Genomic DNA, 16,677 nt, shown 5'->3' on the forward strand with positions numbered 1-16,677 from the left:
CGGGCCCAAGACAGAACCCTGTGGCACCCCACTAGTCACTCTTCTCCAGGATGAAGAGGAACCATTGATGAGCACCCTTTGGGTTCGGTCAGTCAGCCAGTTACAAATCCACTGAGTGGTAGCATAGTCAAGACCGCATTTTACCAGCTTCTTTACAAGAATATCATGGGGCACCTTGTCAAATGCCTTGCTGAAATCAAGGTAGGCTACATCCACTGCGTTCCCTTCATCTACCAGGCTTGTAATTCTGTCAAAAAACGAGATCAGGTTATTCTGACATGACTTATTTTTCAGAAATCCATGCTGACTATTGGTGATCACAGCATTCCTTTCTAGGTGCTCACAGACTGTTTGCTTAATGATCTGCTCCAGAATCTTCCCTGGTATTGATGTCAGACTGACTGGGCGGTAATTATTTGGGTCCTCTCTTTTCCCCTTTTTGAAAATAGGGACAACATTTGCCCTCCTCCAGTCTGCCGGGACTTCGCCTGTTCTCCAGGAATTCTCAAAGATGACTGCCAGTGGTTCTGAGATCACACCTGCCAGTTCTTTTAATACTCTTGGATGCAGTTCATCTGGCCCTGGAGACTTGAATACATCTAAACTAGCCAAGTGGAGAGTTTTGACCAAACGTGATCCACCTGGAGCAGGAACCGGCAAGCCACTCCAGTATCCCTGCCAAGAAAACTCCATGGACAAAGACAACAGGCATATAAAAGTTATGATGCTGGAAGATGAGCCCCTCAGGTCGGAAGGCGTCCAACACGCTACTGAGGAAGAGCGGAGGACAAGTACAAGTAGATTCAGAGCTGATGAAGTGGCTGGGCCAAAGCCGAAAGGACGCTCAGCTGTGGATATGCCTGGAAGCGAAAGGAAAGTCCAATGCTGTAAAGAAAAATATTGCATAGGAACCTGGAATGTAAGAACCATGAATCTGTGTAAGTTGGATGTGGTCAAAAATGAGATGGCAAGAATAAATATTGACATCCTGGGAATCAGTGAACTGAAATGGATGGGAATGGGCGAATTCAGTTCGGATGACTATCATATCTACTACTGTGGGCAAGAAACCCGTAAAAGAAATGGAGTGGCCCTCATAGTCAACAAAAGAGTGGCGAAAGCTGTACTGGGATGCAATCTCAAAAATGATAGAATGATCTCGATACGAATCCAAGGCAGACCTTTTAACATCACAGTAATCCAACTTTATGCACCAACTACTGGTGCTGAAGAAACTGAAATTGACCAATTCTATGAAGACTTACAAGACCTTATAGAAGTGACACCAAAGAAGGATGTTCTTCTCATTATAGGGGATTGGAATGATAAAGTGGGGAATAAAGAGATAAAAGGAACAACTGGCAAGTTTGGCCTTGGAGATCAAAACGAAGCAGGGCAAAGGCTAATAGAGTTCTGTCAAGAGAACAAGCTGGTCATCACAAACACGCTTTTCCAACAACATAAGAGACGACTCTACACATGGACATCACCAGATGGGCAGTATCGAAATCAGATTGATTATATTCTCTGCAGCCAAAGATGGAGAAGCTCTATACAGTCAGCAAAAACAAGACCTGGAGCTGACTGTGGCTCAGATCATCAGCTTCTTATAACAAAATTCAAGCTTAAACTGAAGAAAGTAGGAAAAACCACTGGGCCGGTAAGATACAATCTAAACCAAATCCCTTATGAATACACAGTGGAAGTGAGGAACAGGTTTAAGGATTTAGATTTGCTGGACAGAGTGCCTGAAGAACTATGGGTGGAGGCTCGCAACATTATACAGGAGGCGGCAACGAAAACCATCCCCATGAAAAAGAAATGCAAGAAAGCAAAGTGGCTGTCCAACGAGGCCTTACAAATAGCGGGGGAGAGAAGGCAAGCAAAATGCGAGGGAGATAGTGAAAGATACAGGAAATTGAATGCAGATTTCCAAAGAATAGCAAGGAGAGACAAGAAGGCCTTCTTAAATGAGCAATGCAAAGAAATAGAGGAAAACAACAGAATGGGAAGAACCAGAGATCTGCTCAAGAAAATTAGAGATATGAAAGGAACATTTCGTACAAAGATTACCATAATAAAGGACAAAAGTGGTAAGGACCTAACAGAAGCAGAAGACATCAAGAAGAGATGGCAAGAATACACAGAGGAATTATACCAGAAAGATATGGATGTCTCATACACCCCAGGTAGTGTGATTGCTGACCTTGAGCCAGACATCCTGGAGAGTGAAGTCAAATGGGCCTTAGAAAGCACTGCAGATAACAAGGCCAGTGGAAGTGATGGTATTCCAGCTGAACTATTTAAAATTTTAAAAGATGATGCTGTTAAGGTGCTACACTCAATATGCCAGCAAGTTTGGAAAACTCAGCAGTGGCCAGAGGATTGGAGAAGATCAGTCTACATCCCAATCCCAAAGAAGGGAAGTGCCAAAGAATGCTCCAACTACTGCACAATTGCACTCATTCCACACGCTAGCAAGGTTATGCTTAAAATTCTACAAGGTAGGCTTAAGCAGTATGTGGACCGAGAACGCCCAGAAGTGCAAGCTGGATTTCGAAGGGGCAGAGGAACCAGAGACCAAATTGCAAACATGCGCTGGATTATGGAGAAAGCTAGAGAGTTCCAGAAAGACATCTACTTCTGCTTCATTGACTATGCAAAAGCCTTTGACTGTGTCGACCACAGCAAACTATGGCAAGTTCTTAAAGAAATGGGAGTACCTGATCACCTCATCTGTCTCCTGAGAAATCTCTATGTGGGACAAGAAGCTACAGTTAGAACTGGATATGGAACAACTGATTGGTTCAAAATTGGGAAAGGCGTACGACAAGGCTGTATAATGTCTCCCTGCTTATTTAACTTATATGCAGAATTCATCATGCGAAAGGCTGGGCTGGATGAATCCGAAGCCGGAATTAAGATTGCCGGAAGAAATATCAACAACCTCAGATATGCAGATGACACAACCTTGATGGCAGAAAGTGAGGAGGAATTAAAGAACCTTTTATTGAGGGTGAAAGAGGAGAGCGCAAAATATGGTCTGAAGCTCAACATCAAAAAAACGAAGATCATGGCCACTGGTCCCATCACCTCCTGGGAAATAGAAGGGGAAGAAATGGAGGCAGTAAGAGATTTTACTTTCTTGGGCTCCATGATCACTGCAGATGGTGACAGCAGTCACGAAATTAAAAGACGCCTGCACCTTGGGAGAAAGGCGATGGCAAACCTAGACAGCATCTTAAAAAGCAGAGACATCACCTTGCCGAAAAAGGTCTGTATAGTTAAAGCTAAGGTTTTCCCAGTAGTGATGTATGGAAAGTGAGAGCTGGACCATAAAGAAGGCTGATCGCCGAAGAATTGATGCTTTTGAATTATGGTGCTGGAGGAGACTCTTGAGAGTCCCATGGACTGCAAGAAGATCAAACGTATCCATTCTTAAGGAAATCAGCCCTGAGTGCTCACTGGAAGGACAGATCGTGAAGCTGAGGCTCCAATACTTTGGCCACCTCATGAGAAGAGAAGACTCCCTGGAAAAGACCCTGATGTTGGGGAAGATGGAGGGCACAAGGAGAAGGGGACGACAGAGGATGAGATGGTTGGATGGTGTTCTTGAAGCTACCAGCATGAGTTTGATCAAACTGCGGGAGGCAGTGGAGGACAGAAGTGCCTGGCGTGCTCTGGTCCATGGGGTCACGAAGAGTCGGACACGACTAAACGACTAAACAATAACAAAAACTAGCCAAGTATTCTTGTACTATCTCCTTAGTTATTCTGGGCTGTGTTTCCTCTGCTGAATCATTTGCTCCAAATTCTTCAGGTCGGGCATTGTTTTCTAGACACAGGACTCCAGGTGAGGTCTGATAAAATGGGACGATTACTTCTCTTGATCAGGACACGAGACTTCTGTTAAGCCCTTTTGCTGTGGCATCACACTGTTGACACGTGTGAAGCTTGTGGTCTACTAAGACCCTTAGATCCTTTTCACATGTACTGCTAGTAAGCTAGGTGTACCCCATCTTATATTTGTGGTTATTCCTGCCCAAGTGCAGGAATACATTTGTCTCTATTGAAATACATTCTGTTAGTTTGGGTCCAGTTCTCCAACCTTTTAAGGTCATCTTGAATCCTGATTCTGTCTTCTGTAGCATTAGCTGTACATCGTAGTTTGGTGTCATCTGCAAATTTGATGAACACCCTCTCAAAATTTGATGAACACCCTCTCAATTTCTTCATCTAAGTCATGGAACAACAACGGGCCCAGGATAGAACTCTGCAGTACCCCACCTGTCCCTTTTTTCCAGAATGATGAGGAACCATTAGTGAGCATGCTTTGGGTTCTGTCAATCAACCCACTACAATTCTACCTAACAGCTACTTCCTTCACTTTGCCAACTTCTCTGCAAGAATATCATGAGGGACTTTGTCAAAAGCCTTACTGAAATCAAGATACACTACATCCACAGCATTTTCCTGATCCACCAAGTTTGTAACTCTATCAAAAAAAGGAATGAAATTCGTCTGGTATGACTTGATTTTGAGAAACCCATGCCTTCTATTGAGCCAGACCAGTTGTGCATCCAGCCCAGTATGGCCAAGACTGGCTTGGCTAGACCAGCATTCAGATACAGGTGTCCCCTCCCCCCCAAAAAAACCTGGAGAGTCACTCCAAACGTTATGTGGTAGCAAGCATGTTTACCACTGGGTGGGGAGCCAAGGCCAGTTTCAGTTCCTTGGCACTTGTAGCTGTGTGAAACATGCAATTGTAAAGGCATATTTCTTGCATGTATTAACACGTCAAAAGAGTTCTGTGTAGAGCAGCTAGAGATGCTTTAACAGGGTAGTGGAGAACCTCCAATCCATGGGTCTGAAAGATGTCATTCAGCATGGGAAAGTTCTATCGATGGTTGCTGCAAAAGAAGAATCTGGAGCACACTCTAAGTACATTCCTGAGAATTCTGTGGCCTGGGTTTCTTTCCACTTCTACCAAAAATCTGACCACATAGATAAAGGATAACTCTAGGACAGGCATCAACCAACTCGATAGTAATCTCCCACCTTCAGCATCTTGCAATAAAATCTAAATAACATTTTTCTATACAGTTTTGAACCCTGACTGATTCAATCACACTTGTTCTGTTCTGAAACCCAGAGCAGCATTCATTCCTGGCTCTTTTTGAAGCATACACAACCCTGGACATAATTATCTCCTCTTGATGTCTCCTGAGAGCAAATAAATTGGTTTGGAAATCAAGAGCTCCCCACCATCAAATAGCTTCTCAAATATGCAAATATGGGGTTGGCTTGGTTTTAAAGAGAAACGAGGGACCACTGTGAGTTGAATTTGAAGCATACAGTGCTTTGCGTGACAGAGCCTGCCTCCCTCTCTGCCCACAGAGACTGCAAAACTTGGCTGAACCTGCATCTCTCCCACAGCTAGTTGTGAAAAACCAACATGTTTGTTTCTGCTCATGCAAAATATGGGGGGGGGGCGGGAAATCCCACACAAAATGAAACAAATCATCACCACCCTGCTGGAAATTAAAAATAAAGGCTTTTTTGCAAACAAAATCCCTTATCACTTAGCATTAAGCATTCCACATTCTCTGGTATCTGTGCTTGGGGTGGTGCCTCTAAGTCTAAGGCAATACCAGTAATGCTGTTATCATGATTAGTAACAAGCAGAGCAATGGAAAAAAGAAAGAGATCAGCTTTGTGTGTGCACAATGTGGGGAGAGAGGAAAAGCCCCTATCTGGAAAGTGCTCATGCCCCCAGGTGGCCAAACTACGCATACTTTCAAATCAGTAAACACAAACACAGCAGTCGACATAACATGATTTGTATTAACAATCGGTATCGCCCAGTAACTTTCAGTGACCCATAACTGCATTATTTTTACCACTACAGTGGTACCTCGGGTTAAGTACTTAATTCATTCCAGAGGTCCGTTCTTAACCTGAAACTGTTCTTAACCTGAAGCAGCACTTTAGCTAATGGGGCCTCCTGCTGCCGCCGGAGCACAATTTCTGTTCTCATCCTGAAGCAAAGTTCTTAACCCAAGGTACTATTTCTGGGTTAGCGGAGTCCGTAACCTGAAGCGAATGTAACCTGAAGCGTACGTACCACTGTATCTTTTTTTAAAAGAGTCTTGTGGCACTTTAAAGACTCAACATTGGTTTTTGTGGACTGCTGTCTCCTGACGCAGGAACTGTTACCATGCATCTGATGAAGTGGACCCTCGTTAAAAACAAAAAAGCTTGTGCCTTTAAATAAAGATATTAGTCATTCTTTGTTATCCTCATAAGTTTCAGAAGGAAGAATGGTTCTCGCTACACAATTTCACCACTATTTTTTAAACAACTGAAAACATCCCTCATACACCACGAACAAACATTTTGTTTTCACGAGTAATAAACGGAGTCTCACATAAAGAGTAAGAGAGTTAAACACTCACAGTTCCTTTCTCATCTCTTCCATTTTCTTGCTCTCGGTTTTGAGGAGCTCCTGAGACTTGCTCAGCTCTTCCTGGCTCTTTACGGCACTTCCTTTAAGGGCATGCAACTTGGAAGAGAAAAGAAAACAAGAAGGATGCTTGGCTTCCTATTCTGGGGGGACTGAAAGGACCAAGGGGGCTGAGGCATTTCATTTCATTTATTTATCCATTTTTAATACTGCTTAATATAGTAAAAATTGCTAAGTAGTTTACAGAAAAATAAAAATACAAAAAACAGTATCATTTTCTTTAGCTAAAAACAAGGTAAAGTACACAACACAACATTGTTGCACAAATAAAACTGATCTGTGTACAAAACAAAACAAATTAAAAAGGGAGAATCCAGGAAAGACTGGTAAGCATTTAAGCTTTAAAGAGGCGTTTAAAGGCCATTATTCTTTCCATGCCATGAATTACCTGAGGGAGGGCCTTGCGGGGGAGGGGGGCTGTTTTCATGTTGTCACTAAAGGACAGTCTGCTGGTCATCCCTCGACCACCAGGTCTCTACAGAAGACTGGCTTGCTCTGCACCAGAGGAGCGGGCTCTCATCTATTTTGCTTTCTTTTAAAAGCAGCTGGAGGATTACATGAATTGGACTGAGACTGTAGCAATAGGCGGGCATTTTTTATTATTAAAAAAAAAACTGCAAGTTGTTATTTACCACATTACAGAAAGCAACTTGTTTTTCAAAATGGTGAAAATAGCAGTCTAGGGTGTGTGTGTTAGTTTAGGGAACTAGTATAAGAAAAGAGGTTAACCCTGCATTCTGCGTCCCACAGTGTAACAATCTTCAGCCAATTAGGAACCCTGTGGCTTCTTTTTTAAAAACCTGAAAGATTCAGGAGACTGTGTCATGCGTTTCCAATGCCTTGTTCAATACCTTGCCCAATCTGGCCATACAACAGTATACTGCCTAAGGCACAACCAACAGTAAATACTAAACAGTACAGAACAGGGCTGCTTCAGGTTTCAGGCTATCAAAAGTAAGGGAGAACAAAATCTAGGGTTGCTGAATGCTTTAAATATGATTCAAAGGAGAGGACTAGAAAGGCAAATGGGGAAATATATTAATCCAGTGAAGCAATCAAAGTCCCAACACATTGCTAGGGGAGCAGGATAAAACTCACATAAGCATTACTGCCTTAGAATTATAGTTTTAATCTGACTTGCAGATAGAACCTTTCTGAATCTAAGGTAAGTAATGCCTGCTTGGAATCATTTTAATATAGCTACACTTGTCAGAAAACAAGAGGGTTGTACACCCCAAAGTGCACTGGTATTTCAATTACTTTTCCATTTTTTAAAGTTGTGACACACCTCAGAGTCTGCTTTAAAACAGGTTCAGTACAGTATTGGCAGTAAAATCCTTTCTGGCACCTTCCAAAAGTAAAATGTATTAAGCTTAATAAGCTACAAGTTCCACTAAACTGGCAAACCAGCTAGCTTATAATTAGATAAACCATCTTGCAAAGAAGTTTTACCATAAAACTTCTAATGTGAATTAAGAGCCCCATCAAAGGAGAGATATTAATCAAACATTAATTGGCAGCAACGATGAAAGGCAGACAACCCTAATTTGACATCCCTACACATTTAGCAGCAGATGACGGACGGAGTGTGCCCAGACAAAAGAAAGCCCTCTACCCTGAGCTGCTACAGTACCTTAAACAGAGGGAATCAAAGAGAGAAGCACTGAGCTGGCGGTGCTGAGACTACCAACCTTTCAATGAATCTGATGTTTCTGGTCCAAACTGACCTCGAGCCTTTATTTATGGCGGTTTCATTTTCCCTGTAAGAGCTTGCTAGCAGCTGGTAAGCCTAGTCTGTTCACATGCACTCAGCATTGTGTTTTATTATGTAACAGATAATCTCCAGATGCTCTGTAAGAATTACAGAGCTGCTGGATTTTAATTTTAATTTTCAGCTATCTGGCAATCAACCATTGGCATTTGCTGACTTCAAGGTCCTGAGTGCTCTATGATCTCCAGTAGCATTGATGGCTGCTGCAGTAGGAACAGGGAACACCAGGCTGGGGAAACGCAGCTCCAGGACTTTCTTCCGTCCAGGAGCAACGCCACTGTCTGCGGGGCGCCAGGGCAGCTGACACACCCTCCACAGTCCAGAAAGTGAACTGAGTAATAGGGAGGCTTTCAAGTTTAAGTGTTGTTTGTGGCCAATGAACAATACTGAAGGAAATCAGATTGTAAATAAAATAATCGGAGGCTGTGCACTGCTTTCCTTTTTATGGGCTTCCTACATCATGCTCCCAGGATAAGGGTCCAGAACCAGACATGGATGGGAAACTGCCTGAGATCTTGGAGAATTGTCACCACTCAGAGTAAACAGAATGGAGACCTCTGCCTGACTCTACATAAACCAGCTTCATTTGTTCCGAGGTAAAATTATTTACAGATACCACCAGAAGATACACATTCTCTATAATGTTCAGCACCCTGGGGCAAGAAAAGGGAAAAGGGAGTGGCATTCCCTCTACCAAAGGCTACTAGAATTTAGGCTCCCCATTTGTCATTTGATAACGAAGAAGCTGCCTTGTGCCCGGGGGCAGTCCACCCAGTAACATCTGCTCTGAATGGCAGTGGCTTCTTCCTTATCATCTGCTATATGACCCCTTTTCTAAAATGGAAATGCCAGACATTGGGGCTGGGACCTCCCGCAAACAAAGCACCCATTCTGTCACTGAGCTACGGCCCCTTCCATCTCATGGTGACTGGATGCACTATTCAGAAACATTTCACTGACCTGCCCTTGGATACCCAGCTATCTGCAGGAGAGATTTAAGAACCAGGCTCTCCAGCTTTGAGTGACACACATTTTATCAAACAGCCAGGATTTGGGTTTGCTTACCTCCTTCTGCAGCTTCTGATTAGCCTGCCTGGAATCCTCCAGGGATGTCAAAGTTTCCATCTTCTCTTTATGAAGGACTTCCTTCTCTTTGGTCACCTGCTCAACTATCTGCAAAGCATCTTCTGCTGTTTGTGCAGTCTACGAGATAAAAAGCCACATCAAATCCTGTGCAAAACCATGCCAGACTCTGGATACAAATTTATAGATTGCCTACTCCACAGATTGTTCCTCAAGCCAATGGGATTTCTCTTTAGCAGCATGTAGAGGCCACATAAACTGACTGCAAGCCGCTTGCTAGTTGTAATCACAAGCACTCCATTTCTACCTGTGTTTGCATTCCAGAACTTTGCAAAATATATTGAATTAACTCTATCAGTCATCTTATTCCATGCACAAATTACAGTACCATGCTAGTGTCAGTCTTCAGGTGAGACTGGTAGCCCTAATTATGCCATCCTTTTAAATTTTGTAAAAAAAAAAAAAGTAGTTCCAGCAATATTCACTACCAACAGATTTGTCATTTGTCCTCTTTGCACTTTCATAGTACTGAGATATCAGGACAGCAGCCCTGCATCTGAATTTGGTAGAAAACACTGAAGTTAAGAGATGGGGCAAATATATGGTTGCAAACTTTTAGTACTGTGATGTCTTTTGGGGAGCAAAGCAAAAGCTTCAGACCCAAGAAAGATGATCTGAAATAGTCCTTGGAATAAAAACTTTATGGTTTATGAAGCCCAGAGAGGAAGGTCTCAAAATTCCATTTTGTGCTCAGTTGGTAGAGAATGCAAAGCCTACTGTGAATAAAAAGATAACAGACATTGCCAAATCCTTTGTCACAGAAGCAATTCTGCTTGGACAGTGAGTGTCCTGCTGCCTTTTATCCAATTAAGAGTAAGAAGGCTTTGGAGGAAGTTTTAACAACTAATTTTTGGATAACAATTTGAGTATACATTTAAGAAGGTTACATGTGCCAATACATGTGTGTGTAATTTTAAGCTCCCGCAGATCTGGAAACCTGCCTTTTTATTCACAACTGAAAAATTGCCTTGCAACATTCAATAGCTGTGAGGCCCTTGAAAGTTGGGTGTGATATTTTCTCCTCCCCTGCCTGATTCTTACAGCAGGTGAGAGGTTTTTTTGATATTCACAAAGAGGTAAATTCTCTGTGAGCAAGATAATTAAGGAGGGTGTTCAGACTGAGCCAAGGTGCTGGATCGTGCAAAATTAAGCGCAGACACCGAAACAACTGAAGTTAGTGTTGGGTGTTAGTAACTATACTCGACTGATTTATCAGTGTCTTGATACCTCAAATCTTTGCATTACCGCATGTGCCTGAAGATTCTCGAATTCTTTCAGTTTCAAGATAAGCTCATCCTTTTCTTTCTGGAGCACCAGGTTTTTATTCTGAGATGCCAAGAGGCTGGCTGACAGCTCACTGTTGACCTGTGCTAGAAGTGTTACCTCCTCATGAAGCTTATAGTAGTCTTCAGAGAACTTTTCTTTCTCTTTCAAGATTTCTTCTTTTATTGTGATCAGATGTTTCTGCTCGGAAAGCAGAATCTCATTCTCCTGAAGAAGTTTAACACGTTCCAGTTCAGATGTTTCATGGCTGGAACGGAGATCTTCTAGGATCTTGGAGACGCAGCTGTGCAGTTCCTGGAGCTCAGCTTTGGACTTCGTCAATGCCACAAATTCACCCTTCAACTTCTCAATATTGGATGCGAGTTGATCTGTTTCGACCCTAAGGATCTCCTTTTCCTTCATAATTTCCTCCAGCTTAGATTCAGATTTTAACTTCTCTTGTTTCAGCTTATCCCTCTCAGCCAACAGCTCCTTGTTTTTGGATGTTAGCTGTTCCTTCTCACTCTCTAACTGGCTGACACTGTTATGAAGCTGTGTGTTCTCTACCACAAAGGACTCTTTTTCCAGCTTCCTACTGTCCCGTTCTATTATCAGATTATCATGGACTGTTTTGAACTCTTTATTCAACTTTTGACATTCCTCCTGCAACCGAACCTTCTCTTGGCTCAGTAGCTCTTTCTCAGAAGAACTACTTTTAAATGAAGCTGCTAACAGTTGCTTGGCATGAAGCAAAGCAGAATACTCATTTTCTAACACTGTTTTGGCACTCTGGGTCTCTTTCAGGATTTTGGACAGCTCACACTTGTAGCTGGCAAGCTCTTGGTTTTCTTCCGTTTTTTGGTCAAGCTCTTGCTTCAAAGTTTCAACACTGCCCTGGAGTCTGGCCTTCTCTTGAGTGAGCATCCTCTTTGCAGAGATGTCCAATTCATGCTTCCTCTTCAAGTCGCATAGGGCTTTGGTCACAGACTGCTTCTCTGCCAGAAGCTCAGCACATTTTGCTTCCAGAATGGCCTTTTCCTTCAGAAGGTTCTCATTCTGCTTCTTGAGCTTTGAGGACTTCTGAGAAGCCAACTCCTTCTCTGCGCTCATCTGGCTTAACTTTTCATTCAGCATCCTCTCGGTAAGAGTGGCATTTTCAGAGACATTAGCCAGCTTTTCAGAAAGGGCCTTGTTTTCATTCAAAAGCTCTTCTCTTTCACTCGAAAGTCTCCTCTCAGCAGAAAACAAGGCTTCCTTCTCTTGCAGCAACTGAATACATTCAGAGTCTGTTGACTCCCTACTGGCCTTGAACTCCTCTAGGAGCTTCGAAAGGCTGGCATGAGCAGCCTGCAGTTGAACCTTGTCTTTGGTAATCTTTTTCAGCTCCTTATTTGCTGCTTCTAGATCAGTGCGCAGGCCTTCACTTTTCACATCAAGCTTCTGCTTTTCATCTAGAACCTGCTCTAAGCTTTTATGCAGCTCTTCCTGGCTTTTCAGGAGAGCCTCCTTATCTGACTGTAGATCCTGGCTAGTCTGCAATAGATTATCCCTTTCTCTTTTCAAAGCCACATTCTGGTTTTCGAGATCCAAGTGTTTCCCCAGAAGCAAGTCCCTCTCAGCAGCCAGGGAAGTGACTTCTTCAAGCAGCTCCTTTTGATCCCTGGCCATGTCTTCATAAGAACTCTTCAGCTTCTGAATGACGTCATCCTTATCTTTGAGAAGAGCAGCATTTTCCTCAGAAAGCTTTCTCTGACAATCCTGGAGCTCTTCCCTTTGGCAGACATGCTTCTGACATTCCTGCGCCAAGGCATCTCTATGGGTCCGCAGCTCATCCACCTGGCGGAGGAGAGCCACCTTTGAGGTGCGTAGAGCATCATTCTCTCTAGTGATTTTAAGAAGATCATCTTGGGCTGCCTCTATTTCTAAGAGCAACTTTCCTTTCTCAGAAATTAATTCATCATTTTTAGTTTTTTCCTGCTGCGTTTTATTCTCAGCTTCTTGTTTCTCCTTTATGATTTTTTTGTTCTCCAGGTTAAGTTCTTCATTCACTGTCCAAAGCTTTTCCTGATCTTGTTTTAATAACCCAATCTTGGACTCCAACTCTACAAGTTTTGATAACAAGGAACCTTTTTCTAATTTTAAAGCATTCCCCTCCTGTGCCAAGGTTTCTTTCTCTGATATCAAAGCCCTCATCTCCTCTGACATTAGTTCAATCTCTTTTCTGGCTGCTGCTAACACAGAGGTTAAGGACTAAAGAAACAAAGGATGGGGAATAGGGAAACAAAAAACAAAAAATGAAGTCAAGCAGACTAGTGCAAAGTGTGGATTAAAGACAAATAGCGTTACTGTTGTTTTTTAAAAACAAAAGTATATAATGACACACACACACAGCCCTGCTGAATACTTCCAAATCCTTTTGAATGCTAAACAAATGCCATTATATTGAAATGTCTTAAGCTCACAAGTTGCATGGTCTTTAATAAACTTTTGAGCTCACAAATGATCACACAGCCCAACTATCAAATGAGTGCTTAAGGCAATGCAGCAGCTGGAATATAGAAGGGGATTCTAGCTAGACAAAAGCTGTAATCATGTGTTTGCCAAGGCAGGTAAAAGTCTAACTTATTTAAAGGCAGCAAGATTAGATCCTTTGCACAGTTTCAACATCTGCTGCAATGTCAAAACGAGATTTATATTTCAGCATGAGCAGTAGTGATGGCACAATCTTTGGCCTACTCTTTGCAGCTGAAATATAACCCCCCTTCCAATTTTGAGAGGAAAGAACTGTGCATGTTGTGCCTGGACAAGTTGTCAATGAACATGAAACCCAAAGAAACAAGGCTGAGCTGGTGAATGAGCGAGGGCACAACCACTGACCGATGGCACTCTGACAGGGGAAACTTCCCTGAACTGCTCCATAAGGAGAAGCAGATAGCTCAGTTGGTAGAGCATGAGACTCTTAATCTCAGGGTCATGGGTTTGAGCAAAAGATTCCTGCACTGCAGGGGGCAGACTAGATGACCCTCTTGGTCCCTTCCAACTCTATGATTCTGTTATGATAGCTAATGTTAAAAGTGTCCCATCTTTAAAAGGCATTTTCACCAGTTTGTGAGCTGGCTGTCATTCACTCAGCTCCAATTTAGAATGATTTTTTCTGAGGTGTTAAAGTCCTACAATGGTGGTATTAATGAAATGTCAAATAAAGGGGAAAAGCTCAGTAGTCTCAAAGTTTAATTTATATCAGCTTTGGTGACAATGCAAATCCATCCTTTAGAACATGGCAATTTACAGCTGTATTTCAAGCTTTTCTCCCCTATGTGGAGAGCATTTTATATGTACCTTATTGTAGTAATTAAATGCAAATAACCATATAGTATTGGACCTCAGCTCATAGCCCTTTGGCCTGTGTGTCAACATATACATATGCAGCTACCACTGTAATAAAACGTAAAGCTCAAAGCACATAGGCAATGAATAGGAGATGAACGCAAGGAACAATGTCAAGGAAATACAAAAAATAAAAATTAGGCTATTCAAGTCACACTAAGGACAATGTGGAACACGGACAGCTTTTTGCAGGGTATCAAGCAGTAAGAAATGCCAGTAAAACCAACCACCTCTAAAGCTTGTTTTGCCACTTCAAATGGGATAAGGGATTTTTAAGCATCCAATGAAAAGAATTTTTTAAAAAAGTAAAGTCAGTTACCTACAGAATAAGGGAATGAGAAATTACAGGGCTACAAAGGATCTAGAATACATTTACAGTGGTACCTCACAAGACGAATGCCTCGCAAGACGGAAAACTCGCAAGAAGAAAGAGTTTTCCGTTTTTCGAGGTGCTTCGCGAGACGAATTTCCCTATGGGCTTCCTTCGCAAGACAAAAGCCCATAGGGAAATCTCCGGGGACAGCGGGGAAGCGCAGCGCGTCTTCCCCACTGTCCTCGGACCTCCTCCGAAGGCTGGCGGTGGGGCGGAGAGACCTCCTCCCCCAGCCAGGCTTTGGAAGGCTGCTCCGAAGGCTGGCGGTGGGGCGGAGAGACCTCCTCCCCCCGCCAGCCTTCGGAAGGCTCCTCCGAAGGCTGGCGGTGGGGCGGAGAGACCTCCTCCCCCAGCCAGGCTTTGGAAGGCTGCTCCGAAGGCTGGCGGTGGGGCGGAGAGACCTCCTCCCCCCGCCAGCCTTCGGAAGGCTCCTCCGAAGGCTGGCGGTGGGGCGGAGAGACCTCCTCCCCCCGCCAGGCTTCGGATGGCTGTTCCGAAGGCTGGCGGTGGGGCGGAGAGCCCTTCTCCCTGCGCCAGCCTTCGGATGGCTGTTCTGAAGGCTGGCGGTGGACCGCCAGCCTTCAGAACAGGTCCGGGGACAGAGGAGAAGCGCAATGCGCCTTCCCCTCTGTTCCCGGACCTGCCCTGAAGACTTGCGGTGGGGAGAAAAGCCCTTCTCCGCACCGCCAGCCCGGCAAGCGGTTTCCATAGGAACGCATTAATTGATTTTCAATGCATTCCTATGGGAAACCGTGCTTCGCAAGACAAAAAACTTGCAAGAAGAAAAAGCTCGCGGAACGAATTAATTTCGTCTTGCGAGGTACCACTGTACTTCCTATGTCATTGAACTGGGCCTAATTGCACTTAAATTTCTTCTTGGGAAGACTTTGTCCTTCTTGAAAATTTTAAAAGTAATAATACAGGGCATATTGCATCCTCCGAGCAGCTTCTCTTTCTATCTGATCATTTTTATTTTTATTTTATAAATTTTCCCCATGATTGCAGGTCTTAACTTCCTTTCTTGCATCTAATTCTTTGGAAAGAAAGGACATAAAATCTGTAGCCAACACCTGAGAATTACACTGGCCTCGACTTCCGGGTTGGCGCCATTGTTTAATGGCGGATTCCCTCCGAGCTCCGGAGGGAATCGGCTCCGTAGCGTCTGGGTCTGGCCGCTGCGGCGAAGCGGGGACCCTTAAAATCACAGGCGCGGATGCCTGTGAACACAGAGACTCGGCGGGCACCATTTGCACCCCCCCAATCCGCGACGGAGCCTTTTTAAAGGCTTCGGAACGGAGGCAGGGTGAGGCGTGGTGCTGAGAGTACTCCCTCGCCTACGGAGTGAAGCCGCAAGCCATTGACAGAGAGCGCCAACTTCTTCCAAGACCGATTGGACTCTAAAATATAAACCCGTGAGTAATACGGAGATTGGAACTTTAAAAACTTTTAATTTTGGATTTGGAACGAGCGGGAAGGGGCTAAAAAGGAAGTTCACCCCCCCTCTTTGTAAACAATCTAAAGCAAAGGACTGGGCAGCTAAGGTCGAGAGAATCTGTTTTTTGTTTTTTAATGAAAGATCCTGACTTTACGGTTTTGACACTATAAGAAGACTTACTGGAGGATAAAAAGAATTTTGGGAGCTGAAATTTCACCCCCCCCCCCGAGACCCGGGAACGTCCTATGAGAAAGCCTGTTGCATTGAAGATTTTGACAGCTGTCAAGTGAGCTGCTAGTCAGCTAGTTGTCAGCTGGAAAAAGAGAACATTGTTTCTGCTGTTTTTGCTGGTTTACTTGGTATAACTTGTTGAAAATAAGGAGGGCTGATACAAAATAACTGGACTTTTGGTTTTGAGCTGAAAGGAACATCAAGGAACTAAAATCCCCCTAGAGGGGTAATAGGGACATTACATCACAAAAATGGCTGGAGTATGTAAAATCCAAGCAGAATTGGACAGAGCACTCGTTCTCTTGGGAAACTTGCAAGATGAGTACAATGCTTTGTCTACAAAGGTATCACTACTACACTGGACAGTAAACAACAGTTTTGAGCCTGATAAGGACTTGAAACAGGAAGCCCATTCAACTGAACAAATAAATGAAACTGAAAGTGTAGATACGATGGAGCAATATGTTGTTTTTGAAGAAAATGAAGGAGGAGCAGGAGATTTGCAGGAGCCAAAGGAGAGTTACAATATGAGGCCTGACATGATGATAAAA

The 16,677-nt window shown here is 43.5% G+C and overlaps 1 protein-coding gene across 16 annotated transcripts in view; it reads right to left on the bottom strand.

The window, feature by feature from the left end:
* Nucleotides 1–16,677, bottom strand: part of CLIP1 (CAP-Gly domain containing linker protein 1) — a 116,697-nt gene that overhangs the window by 31,195 nt on the left and 68,825 nt on the right. For 6 of the 16 annotated variants that reach the window (XM_053369975.1, XM_053369974.1, XM_053369973.1 and 3 more), the window contains 3 exons: nt 10,821–12,950; nt 9,360–9,497; nt 6,456–6,562 (listed from right to left, as the gene is read on the bottom strand). In XM_053369975.1, coding sequence (XP_053225950.1) covers nt 6,456–6,562; nt 9,360–9,497; nt 10,821–12,950 — 2,375 coding nt within the window. Of the gene's footprint in view, nt 1–6,455; nt 6,563–9,359; nt 9,498–10,664; nt 12,951–16,677 lie in introns of all 16 variants that reach the window. The other 10 variants (XM_053369967.1, XM_053369963.1, XM_053369964.1 and 7 more) reach the window with 3 other exon arrangements.

The sequence above is a fragment of the Podarcis raffonei genome, chromosome 16, assembly GCF_027172205.1.
Source record: "Podarcis raffonei isolate rPodRaf1 chromosome 16, rPodRaf1.pri, whole genome shotgun sequence".
Lineage (NCBI taxonomy): Eukaryota > Metazoa > Chordata > Lepidosauria > Squamata > Lacertidae > Podarcis > Podarcis raffonei.